This window comes from Cervus elaphus, chromosome 32 (assembly GCF_910594005.1).
Source record: "Cervus elaphus chromosome 32, mCerEla1.1, whole genome shotgun sequence".
Classification (NCBI taxonomy): Eukaryota; Metazoa; Chordata; class Mammalia; order Artiodactyla; family Cervidae; genus Cervus; species Cervus elaphus.
Window position 1 is genome coordinate 23,606,506 of NC_057846.1, and position 20,634 is coordinate 23,627,139.

Consider the following 20,634-nt stretch of genomic DNA (forward strand, 5'->3'; position numbering starts at 1 on the left):
CTACTGTATTTACAGCAACTCCCGAACAGAGATTCAGTATTCTCAACTTAATCTCTGTGATAGTTAAGTATAATGTGAATCCACACGGGTTGCCTTAAAAATATCATTGATTAACCTGGGGGGTCACTCCAGCACTTCTCCATGTGGAAGAATCCTTTGGAGGGCAACTGAAACGTTGTTAGGAAATAGTAATTTTAAAAATAATGCGTGCGTCTGATGGATATATAATTATAATGTGAACAAAATTAACCTTCTGGAAATAAAAGACCACATACGTGTGATAGAAAGTGCATGAGTGAGCCCAGTTTATCTCAGTCATAAATATGTTAATAAAATTCAGATTCATTTTTGATATTAAACCAAAAGTGTATGGTTTAGTTTTGTTAACTCCTGAATCAAGGTAATATTTTGCCTGTAAATCGAAGAATTCAACTTGTGTTTGAAAGCACATAATATAATGACTTTCACATAGAAGTCAGTTGTATAGGCTACTAAATAGCTACATTATAATTCATTTACAAAAATGATAGATGATTTATTTTAATAAACTTTCTACATATATATTCATGATGAACAATAAAAAATGCCACAATAAAAATACATATCAGGCACTGTAATGTTTTACTATTTTTGTCATTTAATTGCATTATCTAGAAAAGGTAGTTGCTATTTGCACACATTTTTATTACCTGTATCATATTTGGAAATAATCATCTTACCTATCTGAAACTCCTTGCAAATGGCTTTGAAATACATTATGCTATTATTATCTCATTGTATTCATCCCAAGGGCTATCTTTGGGATATTCTTACATAGCACTTGTAACCATTATAATGGTTGTATAATATTGAAAGAAGTAATAAGGTTTTATCTTCTAATAAATCTTTTTAATTGAAAAGTACTTTGAACAAATATGCATAATAAAGAAGAAATTAGTCAAAATAGAGACCAATGGAAATTAGATATCTACATTAGTAGCTTGAGATATTCACTTACAAACCCTTATTCATGGCAAAAATATTAAATGGAAAAATAATTAACTCTTCCACAAGATGCCATTAGAAGAGACAAAAGGTATCATTTCTGTTAAAACTTCTCTAAACCTCCCATCCCTTCCCCAGTTTTTGACACCCAAAGAAGAAACACAGTATCCCAGATTAGAAATCACTTTTGAGAAGTACTGTACCAGACATTTATAAAGTACATTGTAGTTTTTCAAAAGACATGTACATTTCGTCCTGCCATGATTTCATTTTATTGCTGTCACATAGAACTCTGCTTGGTTAATTTCTCAAATCGCCATTATCATTAGGCCTAGATATCTGCAATAAACCCTTAGTATTTTTTTTTTCTTGAAAGCTTTCTTTCGATTAAGACAATGCTACAAGACAGCAGTAAAGTCAACATTGCCCACGTGTTTAGTTAACATGCCCATGGTTCAGAAAGACTCTTATTACCTCATCGAGGGTGTTTCCCCTAGAGCTGTTGAAACCTGACCCTGAAGTGTTTCCATAATATTGTCATCTGAGTACAACTGCATGGGTGTATTAAATTGAGCATGTACAATCTTCACACCAGGAAGTTCCATTTCCAAAGGAATGTTAGGGGCCATCTTAGCAGCAACTTTCAAGTCACCTGGGCAAATAGTACTAAGAGTGCTGACAGAGGAAGGGGTGCTACGTCCGCTGCCACCTTCAACACCGGACGGAGTGCTGCATCCGCTGTGTTAATGACCACGCCACACAGAAGACGACACGGGAACCAGCAAATCCAGACAGGGGGACACAGAGAACAAGTACAGAGGGGTTAAAAGGAAGAGGTGAATTAAATCAGATGGAAAAGAAGTGTCTGTTTCTGGCTAGAATTTGTTTTAGAAAGGGAACACTTGTAAAAATTCACGATCGGAAAAAGTTTCACAGGATTAAAAGATACCGGTGATACTGCATTTTTTGGCTCCGCTGTACTATAAAATATGCTCTGCTAGGTGAACGCTTCATGGGAAAAGGGTTGTGTATACATAAAGTGGCTCAGGGGAATTGCATTAGCTGGAATCCTTCTACATTTCTGAGCTGCGGTATTTAAAATCAAAATATTAATGAATGATCCTACACAAATAGGAATATGAATATGCAGCATGAAGATCCAATCAAATATTTAGGCTAAACATTGCAAAGTAAGTATTTTCAGAAATATAGTTGGGCTTAATTCAAAGTAATTGGCAACTTGAGGTTATGCGATAAAGATTCTGTTTTACGACTTTTTATAAATGTTTTGTTACTATTTTAACTTTTTCTATTTAATTCTCTAATTTTGTGAAGACTACACTTTAAGAAATTGTTTGGTGACTTAATATAGGTCCTAGAAATAGCCAATAAATGCTTGTCACCTTGAAATTAATAATTAGAGAGCAAATAAAGTGATCTCAGACTCTTTGGATGCAACTTAGGGCTAAGATATGTATATATATTTAATACATAGCTATTTCTTGCAAAATTTTGAAAGCACATATATATTTTCATGCATATTTTTCATTTCCTTTTAAAGTCAAGTTAAAGGAACTTACTAAAACATCAGAAAGGCCAGTCGTGCAATTTTAAGAACAACTACAGAAGTTTCATATTCTCTATGAATAGAATTCTCTACAGATATGAGGTTAGTCATAACTGACATGCTGATGACTAAAAGTCATTTTTCTACATGCATTTTAAATGCAGCATGACAAATGCATTTTTTTGATAAATGGCATTTTTTTTTAAGCATAGTCATTTAAGACAAAGCCAAAGGAAATATTAGTATTGATGTAAGCCTCTATCATGTCTGCAAGTTAGTGTTGCTGTAAACTCAAGGCAAAGAACAGTTTATATGGTGTGTTTATCTCAAAGTCAGTGTTCCCTTAGGGCTCAAGTATGGTCCCTGCCTGCATTTACTCTCTAGGACTGTTAATGTCAACCTCAGGCCCATACAGAGAGCAAAAACTGCAAATCCAATATGTTGAGGATTGATTTTGTTGGCTTCATCAATGCTGCAGCCTGGTTAGTCTGGGCAACCCATGTCACTAAATAAATTACAAAAAAAAATTTTTGTGTTGTGTTATCCAGTTTGACCTTCACAGACTAAACGAAGCAGGTAAATATGAACGTGCTCCTTCACTTCCTGGCTGTTGAGAACCTGTTTGAAACTCAGTAAACTGGTTGATCACACACAGAAATATCAAGTGGTTTATTCACCATTTTCATAGGTGTAACACTATACTGGTTGCTGAAATTGACTTCAGTTGGTAAAAGAGTAGAAATGAAATTTCAGTTAGAGTGCAATTCAGTCAGGATCACATTGATTTGACCTCAGTATCATGAAGTTTATTAAATTGTAATTTAGGGATTTGAGACACTGAATTTCAATACTGGGAGACTGGGGCTTAAAATAGTGAACCTTTTCCACAAGCATTTTATAACTACTCTGACCTTACTGTGTTCCAGGCATGGTGCTACACAGTGGAGATATAAACTATGGCTAACTTGGAGCTTACAGATATAACTTATTTTACAGTTGTAATTAATATTATTTTTCCCTTCTTAAGAGTGTTCTTATATACATGCATGTCTATGTATATAATTTTGTTTAAGCAGAGATTGTGTCTTCTATTTCCTAGTTTCTTAATCATTCTATTTAAGGGCCCGTGTCAAGCTATTCACATAGGAAATAAAATCTAAGCAAATGACAATTATCTTTTCATACATTTCTGAAATAATTTTAAACAAGCTCTTGAACTGATGCTTAAAAAAGAGTTTTCATGGACTCCAGTCACTGTGGAGATGATCATGGGTCAGCATGACCTATTCCTGTGACTTGGAAAGGTAGATACTGCTGAAATTTCATGACATTGAGCTATTGACTTGGCAACCTGTAAGGCTGATGATACACTCAATTACTATCATACAACTGGATAGATCATTAGACACAGAACTCATTTCCCTGCTGTGTATATGGACTTTTGGGGACATGCTTCTGGAAGCAGCTTGTCCAAAAACCACTAACCGGATTGTATTTTATCACTTGGATCTATAAAATGCCTTGTATGTATTTTTAATGATAGTTTTGGCTTTAAACATTTACATATTTTCATGTGAAAACACTGGTCTTTTAATATGGGTCAGTTACGATGAAACCATTAAAAGAATCCTAACTAGTATTAAGACCCAGGGAGATGACTATATTAGTATCTCCAACTTATGTCTGATTCAAAAGTTGTTTATTAACGGTGTAGTTATTGCTTGGTAAGTAGCCACTCAAAATTCCACTTTGATGAAGAATTATTTGGTAAGAACAAGAAATTCGGAAGCTAGATAAAATAGTGAGGGGCCACAGGAAGACCGGGAGGATAATAGAAGCATTTTTAGAATTTTTTAAGGTTTGTTTACTGGTACCTGTTTTTTAAGCAAATCCTTTCATCTCTGTTTTTCCTCTCCCCTCCTCCAAATTTAGCTAGATTGAAAGGCACCTTACAGTGAAAAAATTATGAGTAGCTTGTCATTATCACCATGTTTGAATTAAATGAAAATATAAAAGAAGGGCATTACGTACCTGAATCTCTGACTTACCCTGAATTTTGCTATTAAATGTTATTGGTCTTTAGCAGAAGCAAGATCTGTGTTACTCTAATGTATCATTTTACTCAAGCCTCGAGGAGTTCTATGGCTCATGTTAGTGAGCTTACATTTATGTTAACCTCAAAAGAATGCAAGTATATTGTTTTACTATGCTTCTTTAGGAAGATGTATGTATATATTCCATAGTAAAAGAGCATTTTAACTTTTAATCCAATTTTTTTATGTTATTGAGAGTGGGGTTGGAAAACTGTTGAATGTGGGGAAATAGAGAAGGATGTAAAGGAGAATGAAATATGAAGGAGGAAAAAACTGAAAGAAGCCAAAAAGGATTGTTCAAAAGTTGCCAGTATGCAGGAGGAATAACAGCTCCTGATTCTTCTTGCTACTCAGGAAGTCTAATTAGGTACTCTTGAGATTTTGTTCCTTTATCTAATGAACATTTGCTGAGCATTTACTGTCCTAGCCTCATTTCTTGGTAGCGGAGATATAATATGTTTACATTCTAGTGGGGTCAGATGTCTTTGGTAGTCATTGTCTTATTATTAATAGCATCTTTCTCCGGCTCTTTTACTACATTTCCTCTTTCTGAGTCTGATATCACAAAATTGGCTTACTTTGAGGTCATTTTCTGGCCCTGACTCTAGCTCATGGAAAAGTGTGCACATGGAAATCATATATCAAGTGATGACTGACCATCCATGGCAAGCAGCATAAACTCAGATGTCTCCAGGGGCCAGGAGGGTCACACATATATGAAAACGGGCCAGGTGTCATACGCTTGGGAGTTAAGGGCATTTTGCCAAGATTTGGAGAGTAGATGTTCCATCTTAAGGCACTGACCTAAATTCCGTATTTTTAAACAACGGGAGGATTAAAGAAAACATCGTCTGTGAACTGACTCCACCTACGGACCACCAGTTGGGACACTTGATGTAGATTATTGATCACTGATCTGTTAGGGTTGATCCAGCCTAGCCCTCACTTCCTTCCTCTGGGCTGGTTGATGGAGCTGAGGTCAGAGGAATGGGTTTGAGGTTTCCTAAAGTCACTGTTTCCTGATGTGGCAATATAGGGTGTTCATTTTTTTCCTCGTAGGTTGGAATTTAATTTCTAGAGAAGATTTGAAAAGGATCGTCTGATGATGATCTGTTTCTCTGACAGACAAGACGAGATTTTGCTTATTATTATTCCAGTCTATGCACAGTTATCCATGAGGGTTACCCAGTTACTCCCTCCCTCCTAACCCTCTCTTTATACTTATTTTCCCCAAGTGGAAAAATTCCAAGTGGCCTCTCTTCCTTTGCAAGTATCCATGTATATGTGTGTGTGTATGTGTGTTAGTCTCTCAGTTGTGTCCAACTCTGAGACACCACGGAATGTGGCCTGCCAGGCTCCTCTGTCCATGGAATTCTCCAGGCAAGAATACTGGAGTGGGTGGCCATGCCCTTCTCCAGGGGGATCTTCCCAACCCAGGGATCAATCCCAGGTCTCCTGCATTGCAGGCAGGTTCTTCACCATCTGAGCCACCAGGGAAGCCACACAAGTATCCATGTGTGAAAGTTGCTCAGTTGTGTCCGACTCTCTGTGATCCCATAGACTACAGCCCGCCAGGCTCCTTTGTTCATGGAATTCTCCAGGCCAGAATACTGGAGTGGGTAGCCGTTCCCTCCTCCAATGGATCTTCCCAACTCAGAGATTGAGCCCAGGTCTCCAGCATTGCAGGCAGACTCATTACCATCTGAGCCATCAGGGAAGACCAAGAATAGTGGGGTGGGTAGCTTATCCCTTCTCCAGGGGATCTTCCCGACCCAGGGACCGAACCCAGGTCTCCTGCATTGCAGGGAGGTTCTTTACCGGCTGAGCCACCAGGGAAGCCATACAAGTATCCATAAGAATGCAAATTTATTTTTATGTAAGAGTTAGAATGAGTGGGATGACCCAGCGGGCTCTGATGACACAGTGAGAAATGAGGTGCTGAGATGGGATGAATGGAGTCCGTCAAACACAGAAAGCTGCACCAGCCTTTCCACGTTTGCCTCACCTGCTACCTTAACTCCTGACTGGGGGCTGGTTTTCATGTTTGTTCCTGCTGACTGGCCATCCTGTCCTGGGACAGGGTATGTCTGCTAACCTCAGAGGTCACTGTGTTCTGGATGGGATTCTCAGAGCAGCAGGGGTATCAGTTATAAATACACACAGCGATTGCATAATATTTCACAGCTCTACAATCTTGTCAACATTTACTCTCAGAAATGGAGGTTAGTTGGCTGCTAGTCTCCGCTAGGTAGAATTTGTTTCTTTTGCTTTTGCAGTAAGCTTCAAAAAAGAGAAAAGTCACTCCAAACACCTAAGAGTTATGTATCTTGGTGATTAGTAGGATTTATTAAAGAGGCATGCACTCCAAACTTCACCATCTTAAAGCTTATGACCTGCTTCGGCCTGGGATTATGAAAGGTTTGGGCCGAACATTGTGCTTGTGTTCAAAGTAGTTCACATCCTGTAAAAACAAAGGGTTAGAAAGCCCCTCAGTGGAGGATTAATAGATATATATATATTTTAGACAAAATTAAATGCACAATAACTGTACAGAAAGGATTATTTATCACCAGATATTGACATGACTAAGAAGGGTGATGATGGAGCCAGAGCGATTTCTTCCTCTCAACCGTCTATTCACTAATGTTCAGGAACTGGCAGACTGGACCCTAGAACCATGTTCTAGATGCTTGTCTTTAAAAGAAAAATCTGATCCGTGCCTTCAGGAAAGTAAAAATCAAACAGCAAGAGCTGGACTTTCGAAAGGAAAAGAAGCCTTACTATCACCATTGAGAACATGGCAGCCAGAAACCAAGTGGAATACTTACTTTTGAGGTGAACTAGGAATGAGCCCCCGCAGCTGCCCGTGAAGCGCATCTTGTATATTGCTGGTTGAATAGAGCCCAATGGGTGAGTTATAGGAAGCGCTCACTACCTGTCTTTTGTCATCAATGTTTGCTGCTGCAACAAAAGGCTGGGCCCTTCTGTTATGCGCGGCACCAATGGGTTTGAACTCCTGTACAATGGCAGACAGAATACACAAAGCCACAGAACGCACAACAAAGCCGTTAGCGCGCAAACCAACAGCATCGCTCTTGTTAATCAAGGCTTCTTTATCCACTATGAGATTAACGGCAGGGTTAAAGGAGGATTACACTTGCCATGAGCTTCATATGTGCTGTGAACGTCACCATACATTAAGTGCAAAGAAACTGATATTATTTGAAGTATAAAATAATGTGAATATTGAACCATTTGTCTGCTCACTATTGATTTCATCTAAGAAAGTCTCATAGGACTCATTTCAATCCAGAAATTTTGTCTCAAAAATGAGATCTGGGGCTTAGAAAAATGATTCTACATAACATTTTCTTAAGTAGAACTTAGATAAGATTTCTCTTAACATTTCCACCATTTTAGGAAATGGGAGACTAATGCAACCAGAAAGGGAGTGAGCATTTATGAATAACTGTCCTGCATCATTTTAACTAATCAAGTCTTTTTTCTTAATTCCTACAACAAACAAAATTCTTAATTTGCATTAAGATATAACCTTAAATTTGAAAAAATGATAGAAATTAAAGGACTTCCATTATGAAAGCAGGAAAAACATTATAGAAAACTCTCCCTTTTTATTGTGCTGATTTCATGTTGTGGGTTCATGTTTACTTTAGTTGAAGAAAGACTTAAGTCAGCAATTCAAAGACAGTGAAGGTAGGTGATTTACAGAAGCATTTTTACTTTATTGCTCAGGGAAAAGGAACAAACTTCCATCCAAAACTCTGAGTTGGAAACATGCCTGAATGATCTGAAACTCTGTTATTATCTTTCAATGTAGGAATCAAGTTTTCCAATTTTTATACAGATTGATAATTTTGTCAAGTCATTAAACTTTTTCTTCTTCAAAGCAACAGAAGAAAACCAAAACAAATGCTAAAATACAAACAAGCTGATTCTCTTTCAAACCTTCTCATTTGGCAGAATTGGTTAAGATCAGTCTTTACATTATTTTCACTCACACATTCACATCAGCCTCCTTTCCTTTTGTGACTTCACCACCAGTGTTCCACCAGTGTTTCACAGAGATCTCAAATAGTACAAACATTTATGATTACTTGAAATGTTAATGGAGACTATTTTGATTTAAAAACCAAAAACATCTAGTAATATTCTTGTGTCATTTTTCCCTTCTGATTATAGATGAGTAAGATGTGGGAGTGTGCTTTTTAGAAAAAAGCTTGTGTTCCTTTCTTAGGGGGTGCAACCACAGTTTTGCATGGATTTCAGGGAATGCCAACAACTTACTTTAGGGACCCAACCAGAACAATGCTTCTTCTTGGTTCTCTTGAGCAGGCAGTCATCACATATACTCCCTGTTCTCCCATTTAGGCCTATTGGAAAAAGCCCACTTACAAAGTCGCTATGACAAGGCAAATGGGGTGCAGCTTCAAATACTAGCCCTAACAGAGTCTTTGACTCCAACTGCCCCAAGTCTCATGGTACCTGACAATCTGTAATGTGGTGAATAGGAGCTTTTCTCTCAACTACTTTGGACAGTATATTTTAATAGCCTCCTGAACTTGAAAAGAAGGTCTGTGATTCTATAGTATGATTGACTTGACTCATATCTTATTGGTTCAATCTTTAATCTCCAGGCTCACTGCCTAGGAGTTGGTTGAGTGACAATGTCGTTGCTGATATGAGAGAGCAGCATTATTGAAACAATTAAATATGGCTTTAGAAAAGTGCTGAATCCCAGAACATGTGAAAATGTGTGCAAAGATTAATATAGTGGTACCATCTGATTGCTTTGACTGATTTAATAATGAATTTGGATTGGCTGTGTTTTATGATTAACCATTATGATTAGCTGTTATTATGGCATGAAAAAAAGTAAATGGGAAATAATTGTAAATAATGACAATGGACATGATTCAAGCCTTTGTTACTTTGGATATGAAAGAAGACAGAAGGCTAATTGCCTAATTTAGTTTTGGTGTATTGTAAATCTTTCAGGTTAATTAAAAGAGTGTATAAAGAAGTACTGAAGGACTCAAGCTTTGTGGAATTTAGCTTTTTTTTTTTTTTAAAGTGAGAGTGATATGCCTGAAAGATCTTGGTATGTAATACTGATTTTACAAAAATTAGATAACATAATGTGATGGCTTTATGAGGAAAAAAAATCTCTACCCTTATTTCTTCTTAGTCTTAAAATGATAAACAAACATGGATGGCAATTGTCCTATAAATAAGGCATCTTCTCTGAAAATATTTGTGCAATAATAGCCCCTAGTAGTACTTCAAAAAGCAGCACATAAGTTAATTAGCTCCAACCTTTTTTTTTGCCATTTTCGGTTTTAGTTATATATTGCAAATGTCGCAAAAGTGTAATTTGTTAAAATGAAACAATAAAACCCTCTCTTTTTTTACTCAGATCCTAAAATGAAGTGTTTATAATACAGGCTTCAAACATTTGTATTCAGGCTTTGCAAAGCATTAGTTTATGGGCTGCTAGAGTTATTCCAAAAAAGCACAGTGAAGTATATACACTAAAGGTAAACAAAAAATTTAAATATGGCACAGAGAGGCAACATTCCATCCAAGTCTTACATCACTGTTGATGGTCAAACAGAATCAAAAGACAAGGCCAATTAGAAGCTTGCTATTCTACTTTAATTCCTTTTTATATTTTCCTGGAAAATCATTAGTAATGGAAAAATACTGTAAAAATTTTATCTAAATTTTAACTGATAAAATTTTATCAGTTTATTTTATTTTATTTATTTATTTAATTTACTTATTAATATTTATAATATTTATTTATTCAGTTTATTTATTTTAAAATAAAAATTTTAACTGATAAAAAATTTTATCAGTTAATATAGTCCAGCTCTTGTGTTTCTTCTACCCAGACAAAAGCATCTAAATGATTCTTATTTCTTAGGAACTCAATAAGTAATTATTATGATTAATCAGATTTTTCAATATTAAATGGTAGGATCTCATATTAAAGAATAATATTTTGAATTAATGAAATGCTAGAGTTGCCAGAGTTAAAGCTAAGTAACTTAACAGAGATCTGCTGACACTGGGAGAATGCAGCTCTTGTCAGCAATCTCCCCAGTCCTTGAAATGACCTCAGAGATGTTGTCATTCAAAGAGAGTTCACCTTTCCGTTTCTTACTTGAATAAATATTTGGTCTGAGAACTGAGGCAATAACCAGCTTTGACACAACATGTCTGATACATGTGTGACAGTATGCAGAGCTACTTATAAGAAAAACAGGTGGCAAAATTAAGAAACAAACAATATCAAGTGCTCAAATCAAGGTACACTTAGTAAATGATTATATTTTATCATGGTTGAAATTGATCAACAATCCCTGTCCCATCCTCATGCTCACCCATTAAATGAAAAACAAAACCACTCATAGTTTTACTTCAGTGATCTGTTTCAAGTGTTCTCCCATAAGTCACTGGGGAGGAGTTTGGGGAAATGAGGATTTTATGAAAACTTGTTTTGGGCAGGCTGCCATCCAGTTACCAAAACATTGCAGAATAAAGTTATTTCATGAAAATATGACAGCTTCAAGCCTACTTCAAGCCTACTTCTGTACCCTTGACTGTGCAGATAGTATGTTTTTATTGTCAAACCTTTTATGGAAAGGATGCAGTCTTTGCTCATTTAGAAAACAGCATTTTTATTTCTGAAAAGCATCTTTCCTGTCTTGTGATAACTACATTATAATTTTGAATAGTTCAGCTAATATTAAACAAAGATGAGGGTAATGCCTTATTGGAGAATGTAACCTTTGAAGAAGGACAAAGAACTCTAACACATACCTTTTGTCTTTTTCTATGCTTTATACAGAAAAATGCACCCATCTGCTCATAGGCATGTTCAGGATTGTCTAGAAGGAGTTTATCCACTGGCCAGGGGTTGATCTAAACAACCTCTAAGGTTTCTTTTAAGCCTAAGATTGGAGTCTAAATTCATAAAATAAAAACTTAGCTATTTAATAATAGCATGGAAAAATGAAAAAAATCTAGATGTTAAAATTTAGTATCATTTATTACTATAATTGTGTAAGAAAAAGTCCCCAGAGCTTAAGCCTATTCCTAGGGGAAAAAGCTGGAAAAACAAATACACTAACATTTTATTATTTGTGGCTGCACTTGCATGGTAGGGTGTCATGGTTCCCCCCAACCCAGTTAATATATATTGCCTTTAAAATGAAAAATAGTATTTTAGTTCAATAGCAAAGGTAACATAACTTACAACAGAAGTTTGACTTGGGTTGAGAAACAAGAACTCAACTATTATATCACTCAAACGCAACTTTTTACCATTCACATACAATGGCATTTTAAAGACTTACTGGCATTTGTTTTTCAGACTGACACACCTTTGTTGTTCAGAAGGGGTTGCTTTATTTGTAGAGTTCTCATTTGGGTAAAGAAAAGATATCTGTTTGCAAGATATTTCTTTGCATAGCTTTGTGTTAATTAAAAAAAAAGAATACAAACATAAGCACAGTTTAGCCAGTTCTTCAGTCTCAGTCTACAAGTTAAGTTCACTGTTTGATATTTATTGCTACATTTTGTTCCAGTTTGTGCTATGGAACTTTTAGATAGCAAAGGTTATGCTGAAATTTAGCTATATTTTGTAGGGAAGGTCTTTCCTGAAGTGCCAAGTTATGCAGAAATCTGGCTGAGGGTCATAAGGAGTAGGAATATTTTGGTCCTTTAGGGGAAGAACAGAAATGGTCCTTATCTCTGAGCCCTTCAAACACCAGCCTCTTAGAGAGAGGGTGCAAGTAAGAAGTTAGTCATGACTCAGTCTAATGGAATGTTCAAAGGCTCCATCTGACTGACTTCTGTAGCCCTTAACTCAGTCTTCACCTTTTTTTTTTTTTAATAAAAACTATCTCATTCTTTATCTTTTCCTCATGTGTAGTATCATTAATATTTATATTGTCTGACCCCAAAATGCAGGACACATGTGCTAACAAATGATTGACAAGAGGCCAGAGTATTTAACATTTCGATTATCTTTTAAAATTAAGTCTTTGAATAACCATAGTCATAAATTAAAACTCATGGATCTGCAGTAAAGAATAAAGGTCAGACAAGCGCCAATTCTGGGGAGATGATAGAGAAACACAGGCTCGCAGCAAGCTCTCAGCTTACCCTGTGCTTAATAAAATCCATACTTGCCGAATCATCCATGTGCCTGAATGGGTGCTCCAACATGATCAGGGATCACTGGGGATTTGGTACTTGGGTCAAACATGTGTAGTTGGTCCCTTATTTTAGTATCGATGAAATTGGGTTTAAAAAATAAGGAGAAATTTTGAATAGAAATGTGCATAAGGGTGCTGTACAATTTTCGACGTGTCCTCTACATGGATCAAGGAAATTCAGAATTCTATCCAGTTTGTCCTAGGGATAATAGGAGATGGGGGTGTCGATATATGTAGGGGGTGTCGATATATGTATGTATGTGAGCCTTAAATTTCCTTTTTTGTTTGTTTGTTTTTGTTTTTTAAAGCACCACATACTCTGTTTTCCTGTGTTGCCTCTAAGTGATGAGTTGATGAGGGTTGGAGGAAGCAGGTGGGTTTGGGCATTACTGCCAAGGGCTGTCCACAAGTGACCGCTCTGCCTGGAGGACTTTGCTCTCATTCCTTCTTCCAACCTTTCCTTTTATCAAAGAAGATGTTGATGACAGGTGTTATTCACCCACCCACCTCTGACGCCAGGCTAAGCCACCATCAGCCTCTGTCACATAGGCAGCCTCCTATCTCACTGTCAGGAAAGGCCAGGAGACCTTCTGATCGCAGCCTGGCAGGAAGGGGCGACACACTCAGTAATAATGAGAGCGCCCACTTAACTGAATATCTCTAAGAGCAATTCGATATGCCAAGTTATTTTTCTATCTTATTTTATTTCAATCTTTAGAAGCCCTATGAGACACAGGTAATGTGTACTCTCCATGTATTTTACCAAGAATAAAATGAATGGGGGCTTAGGCCCCCAAGTGGAAAACATGAGGGACAAATTCAGGAGTTGATGATCCTGAAAATGGAAACCTTGCTGAAGCATAAATTATAAACACATTTTCAGTTCATTTTCATTAGATATAATCAGTTTAGTAGTGATACCTGTTTAAAAGGGAATATTCAAATTATGTGTCTGTCTCTCTAAATGTGGGGAACATCTAACCAAGTGGAGGTTCCTTTTCTTGATTACACTGTCCACACAGCACAACTGGGGGTCAGTTTAATTTCAGGTTTTTGTTTTTTTTTTTTGAGATTTTGAAAGTAGACAGTCAGCTAAGCATCAGATTATTAGATTAATTTAGCTCATTAGAGTTGCCTGAAGGGAAAATCCTTTATCTTTTGTAATTCAGCTGCATAGGCAGAATATCATTGTGATTACATAATGCAAAACTCTCTTCCTAGAGTAAACTTAATTATAGAATGCCTGAACTGATAATTAAAGAAGGATGTAACCTAAGAGTTGGGTGAAGACCTTGAGGAATTGAAGGTCACAATAACTATTAGATTAGAGACACCTGTTTCAAATGGTCGACCCTGTTTTTGTTTTGCTTTGTTTTAACATCTTAAATTTCTTGGGTTACCTCATGGTCATTTGGCAGATGTCCATCATGAAAAATGAAAAAATAAGCAGACTGTACATCGATATAGCCTCTTTTTCCCTAATGAAAACATATTTGTCTTTTAACAAGATATTTACCTAAGAATACTTCTCTTCATAATGTGAACATCATTTAACTCCAAAATTCATACCTGTGGTTCTGATTCTAAGTTGATTTTGAAAGGATGAGCCTTTCCATCTTCAGTTACCTGTGGAGACCATAAGCGAGCTTCCGCCCTGTAAATAAAAATAAAATTCGTAAACCCAAATTCTAATGGGACTTCTAGTTTTAATACACTTTAATTTCCTGCATTTGTGAACCCCATAAATCCAACCATGCTGGCTCCCTGATGTTGAATTTCCAGCCTCCATAACCGTGAGAAATAAATATTTGTTGCTTAAGCCAACCAGTCTATGGTGTTCAATTGTAGCAACTTGAACTAAGGCAAGGACACTGTAGAGTTTCTGGAGAAAGTGAGTCTGCCGTGCATGAGGGAAGCATACAGGAGAGGGAGATCCTGGCAACCTGCCCTGCAGATGACCACAGGGCAATCCCCCTGGATCTCCTCAACCTCCCTCCTGTCCTATGTAGGGCACCACAGGAGGCAGTGAATGATGTGCCAGGTGGATTTGCTGCTGGCATCAAGGAAGTGAGCTCCATCCAACTCTTCTCATGTATCTACTCGGGGTCGTGTGGCTTCTACAGAACTATGTGCTTGGCAGGAACACAGGTGATGCAGAGACAGGGACAGAGTCAGTTTCACCCCATGAAATGGCAGACTGGCTGATGGACTGTGTCCTCTGGACCACAGCAGGGAAACTGTGGATATAACAGCAGCAGGATAAACACACATGCTAATCAGGGCAACAAATCATTCTTTTCACAATTCAGTTCCAGATTTTGGGTCTGATGGCAAAAGATCAGGTTCGATTTCCTAATATTGTTTTTGATCAGAAATCTCTCATTGTCTAAAAACCCTTATATGCCCATGTCCTCTCATACCTTGTGAGACTCTTCCGGACTGAATTCAGTACAAAACAGAAAATAGCATAGAGGACATTAGCAACCAGATTTTAATAGGATCACATTTTGGCAAGCAGGAGATTCTTTTTGGAAATTCCATTCCATTCTCTACCATGTTTAGAATAGCAGTGTAGCTAGACATGCTGTTCGGTGTTTATGTGGCCAGTACTATTTTCTCAGCTGACCAACTGGGTTAGTGAAGGAAAAAAAAAATTATTTTGGCCTCTTTCATTCTGACATTCCGGAGAATTCTTTTTAGAAATCCTTTGTTAACAGCTACCAGATTGACCTCAGTGAAGGACAGACCAAAGTGGCCAACATACAAAAAAGCCAGTTAAAATTCTGGGTCCTGCAATAGTCTTCCTCACTGGGAGGATGAAGTCATTTATCATTCTGGTTCAGGTTCTCCTGCAAAACAGATCAAATTTTACCACCATTAATTAAAGATCACCTGTCAATTTTGAGACAGAGCTGGTGTCCTGCTGCCTTAATCCTGTCCTGTGCATCAGCATGAGTCATGGACTCTGTCCCGAAGCCATCAATAGCCAGGATGACATCTCCAGGACACAGGTTGGCAGCGGCCGCCTTGCTTCCTGGAGTGATCTGGAAGAAATCACCGCATAGCTAAAAATCCACACCCTGTGGCATCTTGAGTTTTGTGCCTGACATTTGTACTTCACCTTGGTAACATTCTAAACGCTTCACTGGGCAGGAAATATTGTGCTCAGTTGCTCCGTCCTGTCTGACTCTTTGTGACCCCATGGACTGCAGCCTGCCAGGCTCCTCTATCCATGGGGTTTCCCAGGCAAGAATACTGGAGTAGGTTGCCATTTCCTCCTCCAGGGGATCTTCCAGACCCAGGAATCAAACCTGAGTCTCCTGCAGATCCTGCATTGGCAGGTGGATTCTTTACCACTGAGCCACCTGGGAAGTCCCCTGCAGAAAATATTATATCTAGCTTAACTCTTAATTGGCCAATTGTATTCTATTTTCCTGTTACGTGAGATAATTCTATTTCTTAGTAACCACATTTTCTCCATCGTGACATTTCTAATTCTCTTTGAAGACATCTTCCATGACTCCCAGTTTGAATCATATTTTTGCTTTAAATAAAAATTTGCTTTCTTAGAGTCTTTGGTCAACCCCAACTCTCTATTTGGGAATATAACTTTACTATTAATATATTTGGGGTGCTTTTATATTTGAACTGAAACAGCTTTAGCATCCCTATAATGCACTTGGGTGGGATATAGAAAGCTGGAAAGAGAATCACTCTTGTATTAACAAGAAGCCAGATAATATGCAAAATTATAACTTTTCACAGACTCTTCAGAGAACTGAAGTTGCAGGGCTACCAACTAGCTTGGAATCTAAGGAAAGATGGGAGTCTCCAAGGAAAGACGAGATGTAAGCACGGGCTTACTTGTACCAGAGCACGAAGGAAGATGGGGCCAAGTGTACGAGCTGTTGAGAAGAATTTAGCTAAAACTGTGAACAAATTGCTAAAGGCCAAGTATGAGTTAAACAGCGAGAGTCTAGAACCCCTGGGAACTACAGACACAAGAGAAGTTTGTATCCACTTACAGTCTCTTCTCCATAAACGAAGACTAGGTGGAATAAGTAGAAAACAACTAACAAGATGGCAGCTTTCAATTAAACTGTACCACTGATCACACCGCCATAGCTATTCTTCCAAGGAGCAAGTATAATGATTCTTTTGATTGCTATACCCACTTCCGACTTTTCTGGGTAAATCCAATTGACAACTAATAGTCCTCACTTGGTGTCACTGAGCTACTTCGCTAGTGTGATCTCACAACGTCCTGCTCCTCTTCATCCACTGCCCTACAGCCGGTCAGATTTCCTTTGAGCTCCTCGGATAGGCCAAGCTTGCACCCTCTTCTGGGCTCTCACGCACTGTTCTTTCTTTCTGAAATGCTCCACATGCTCATCACCCTGTTGCTCCTTCTCATCCTTTTGGTTTAGGCTTAAACATCCTGAAGAGACCTCCGCAGACCTCTGGAGAGTGTCTCCAGCCCCTCTCCATCGTTCTCCACTGTGACGCCCCGTTCTTTCCCTTTATGAACAACTTGTACTTGCATGTTTATCTACTTGTGTACTGTGTCTTCCCAACCTCAAGTTCTTGAGGAGGTCTACAATACTATGTATACTCCTAATGCTTCCCAGTGTATACTCAGTGTTCTGAATTGATAAATAATTACTTGAAAGATGAATGAAATGGACATTTAATCAGAGCTTGTGAAACAAAAAGAACTAGTCCTCACACACCCAAAGATGATGGCTATTAATGTCAATCTGTTTTTGCTCCTTTTTCAAGTTCCCACTGGTTAGAGTAGGATAATATGTGGAAAGAAAAGAAAGATAGCACTGAGTCATGTCCGACTCTTGTGACCTTATGGACTATAGCCTGCCAGGCTTCTGTCTATGGGATTCTCCAGGCAGTAATACTGGAGTGGGTTGCCATTTCCTTTTCCAGGGAGTTTTCCCTACCCAGGAATCAAACCCAGGTCACCAGCTTTGCAGGCAGATTCTTTACCAGCTGAGCTATGCAGGAAGCCTGGATAATATGTGGAACTTGACTGAAACCTCAAATTGCTCCAGGAATAAATTAGATCATTCCTAATGTTTAACTGAGGATCAGTCATTAAGTCATTTTTTCTCCACTTGCTTCATCTAGTCATCAATTTAATTTAACTTCATGGCTCTAAGAGAGATCCAAGATTCACATAATTGAATGAAGTGAAGTGAAAGTCACTCAGTCATGTCCAGCTCTTTGCAATCCCATGGACTACACAGTCCATGGAAATCTCCAGCCCAGAATACTGGAGTAGGTCGCTTTTTCCTTCTCCAGGGGATCGTCCCAACCCAGGGATTGAACCCAGGTCTCCCACATTGCAGGAGGATTCTTTGCCAGCTGAGCTACAAGGGAAGCCCGAGAATACCGGAGTGAGTAGCCTTTCCCTTCTCCAGCGGATCTTCCCAACCCAGGAATCGAACCAGGGTCTCCTGCATTGCAGGCTGATTCCTTACCAACTGAGCTATGAGGGAAGCCCTGTATAAATGAATAATTCATATAAATTTATATTCATAAAAAGAAAATAGCAAATTCTCATGTGTCCTAGATCTTCAGTCTCATCAATAAAATGTTTATTGTACTCAGTTCATGCCTCTGATCATCTCACTGTAGCAATCATGATTATTTTCCAGTAGGGACAGATAATGGGGCCCTGGGTGAAGACAACTGGAGATTATTACATCTCAACTTTTGGGAGGCATGCCATTTTTCCATTTAGAAATTCTCCCAGAACACAACTGTTAGAAGAATAAGAGTTTCCATCCCCAGTGTGGCTTATAGAGATAAAAATAACCTCAAACTTTTAATTTTCTGTAGCTATAGTTCATCAAAATCAGTACAGTCTATTTTTAAACTTCTAAGACCAGAATGCTTTTCTTTGAGTTAAAACATGAGAAAGCATGGCTCAATGTGTTTGCTTTTAAAGACTCACCTAGCTTTTCTAATATACTTAAATTTGGCTTACATATAATACTCAATATTGGTTTAGAAAAGCCTAACATTATTTCTTAGCTCTGATTCCAGTGCGTGTAAACATCTGAGGGTAGGGTTGGTGTATATCTGTTTATATAAATTTTAAACAGAGACATCTGGTGTGCTGAACTTAGATACTGAATATTACTAAACGTGGGCTTCTCCAGTGGCTCAGTAAAGAATCAGCCTGCAATGCAAGAGCTGCAGGAGATGAGGGTTCTATCCCTGGGTAGGGATGATCCCCGGAGGAGGGCATGGCAATGCACTCCAGTATTCCTGTCTGGAGAATCCCATGGACAGAGGAGCCTGGTGGGCTACAGTCCATGGGGTCGCACAGAGTCAGATATGACCGAAGTGACTTAGTACACACGCATTACTAAATGTAATTAGCAATGTTAATATGGAAGTTAATAACTATCTTATACTTATCCCAAATATTACATTTACAAAACTCTTTCTAATAACTCTATCATTACAACTCTAAGACAGGCTGGACAAAGGAGGCTGCTTTTTTTCCATCAGAGGAGGTAAAGTGACTAAGGAACCTATGGCTTCTCATTAAGGTGGGAGCCGTGTCACCAGTGGTTTAATTAAGTCGCATAGGAAAGGTGGCTGATGGTGATGTCAGAACAAGAGTCTGACTTTGCATTCAACCTGGACATTGGTTTTTGAGACCTCCAAGGTGAGAGTTGATAAGAAAGAAAAAAAGTATGTCAAAGAATGGATGAGAGAGAAGGAAAAAACAGGATCTTCCCTTCTTCCTGGGTCTCAAGTTCAGTGAGGCTAGTGATCAGCAAGTTACCACTAAATTGGTCACTTGGTCACTGGTTTTAGGAAGTTAAATGATCTGTTTAATCACAAGAATCTATTATTTCCCAGCGTCACTTTATATTATTACTTTGCATTTCATTTATGTTACTGCTTATAGTTTAACATTTTCCCAAACTAGGAGAAGAGAGAGGTAAAATGAGGCCAAGAGGTTTTCAGTGGATTATTATTCAGTTTCGTTAGTGTCTCAAAAGTCAAAAGCATTCAAGAGATCATTGGAAACAGTACTGCCGCCAGTCACTGAACACATGGTTTCAAACTTGTCTGATTAGAACAATCACTGGGTTGGGGGGGGGGTTGTCTTTGCTCAACATAAAGATTCCAGTCCAGTCCAGAAGCCTAGAATCATGAAGCAGAAGCTCTAGCAGAGGAACTAGGGAATTTGTGCTTTTAACAAGTCCTTCAGATGACTCCTATTTTTCACATCAATATATTACTTGGGTCTGTTTGGAAAAAAAAAAACAAATTAATTTAAATCACAGGTAAACCATCTATAAGCTCCCGTTAACTGTGGGAGACATGAAGGAAGTCCTTGGCCCTGATGGGATTTTTGTGTTAAGAATAAAAATGACTGGAACAGTTTGGAGCAAGACAAGTGTATACTGAAGGGGTGTGGATTTAAATAGTGAGAAATCCCGTTGTCCAGTTGTTCTCCACTGCCTACAAATAAACTCCAATGCCTGAAAGCCCTCCACAGCATCTGGCTGCAATCTACATTTCTAGTTCAATCAGAATCTCTGAAAGTAGCAACTGGTCATGGATATTTTCAAAAGTTATCTGAACGAGTTTAATATGCAGCCACGTTTGAGAACTGTGTTATACTATTATATATTATATAATTATAATAATTGTATTATATATAATATATAATCATATTACATATTATAACATTGTTATACTATTTGTCTTT

At 37.9% G+C, this 20,634-nt stretch overlaps 1 protein-coding gene across 3 annotated transcripts in view; it reads right to left on the reverse strand.

Moving 5' to 3' along the window:
- PDLIM3 (PDZ and LIM domain 3) overlaps positions 1 to 20,634 on the reverse strand; it is a 30,836-nt gene that overhangs the window by 4,812 nt on the left and 5,390 nt on the right. Inside the window, exons 2-5 of one of the 3 annotated variants that reach the window (XM_043893498.1) lie at positions 15,780 to 15,931; positions 14,457 to 14,541; positions 7,038 to 7,105; positions 1,459 to 1,722 (exon numbers count right to left, since the gene is read on the reverse strand). In XM_043893498.1, the coding sequence (XP_043749433.1) occupies positions 1,459 to 1,722; positions 7,038 to 7,105; positions 14,457 to 14,541; positions 15,780 to 15,931 (569 nt within the window). Of the gene's footprint in view, positions 1 to 1,458; positions 1,723 to 7,037; positions 7,106 to 7,472; positions 7,661 to 14,456; positions 14,542 to 15,779; positions 15,932 to 20,634 lie in introns of all 3 variants that reach the window. The other 2 variants (XM_043893499.1, XM_043893500.1) reach the window with 2 other exon arrangements.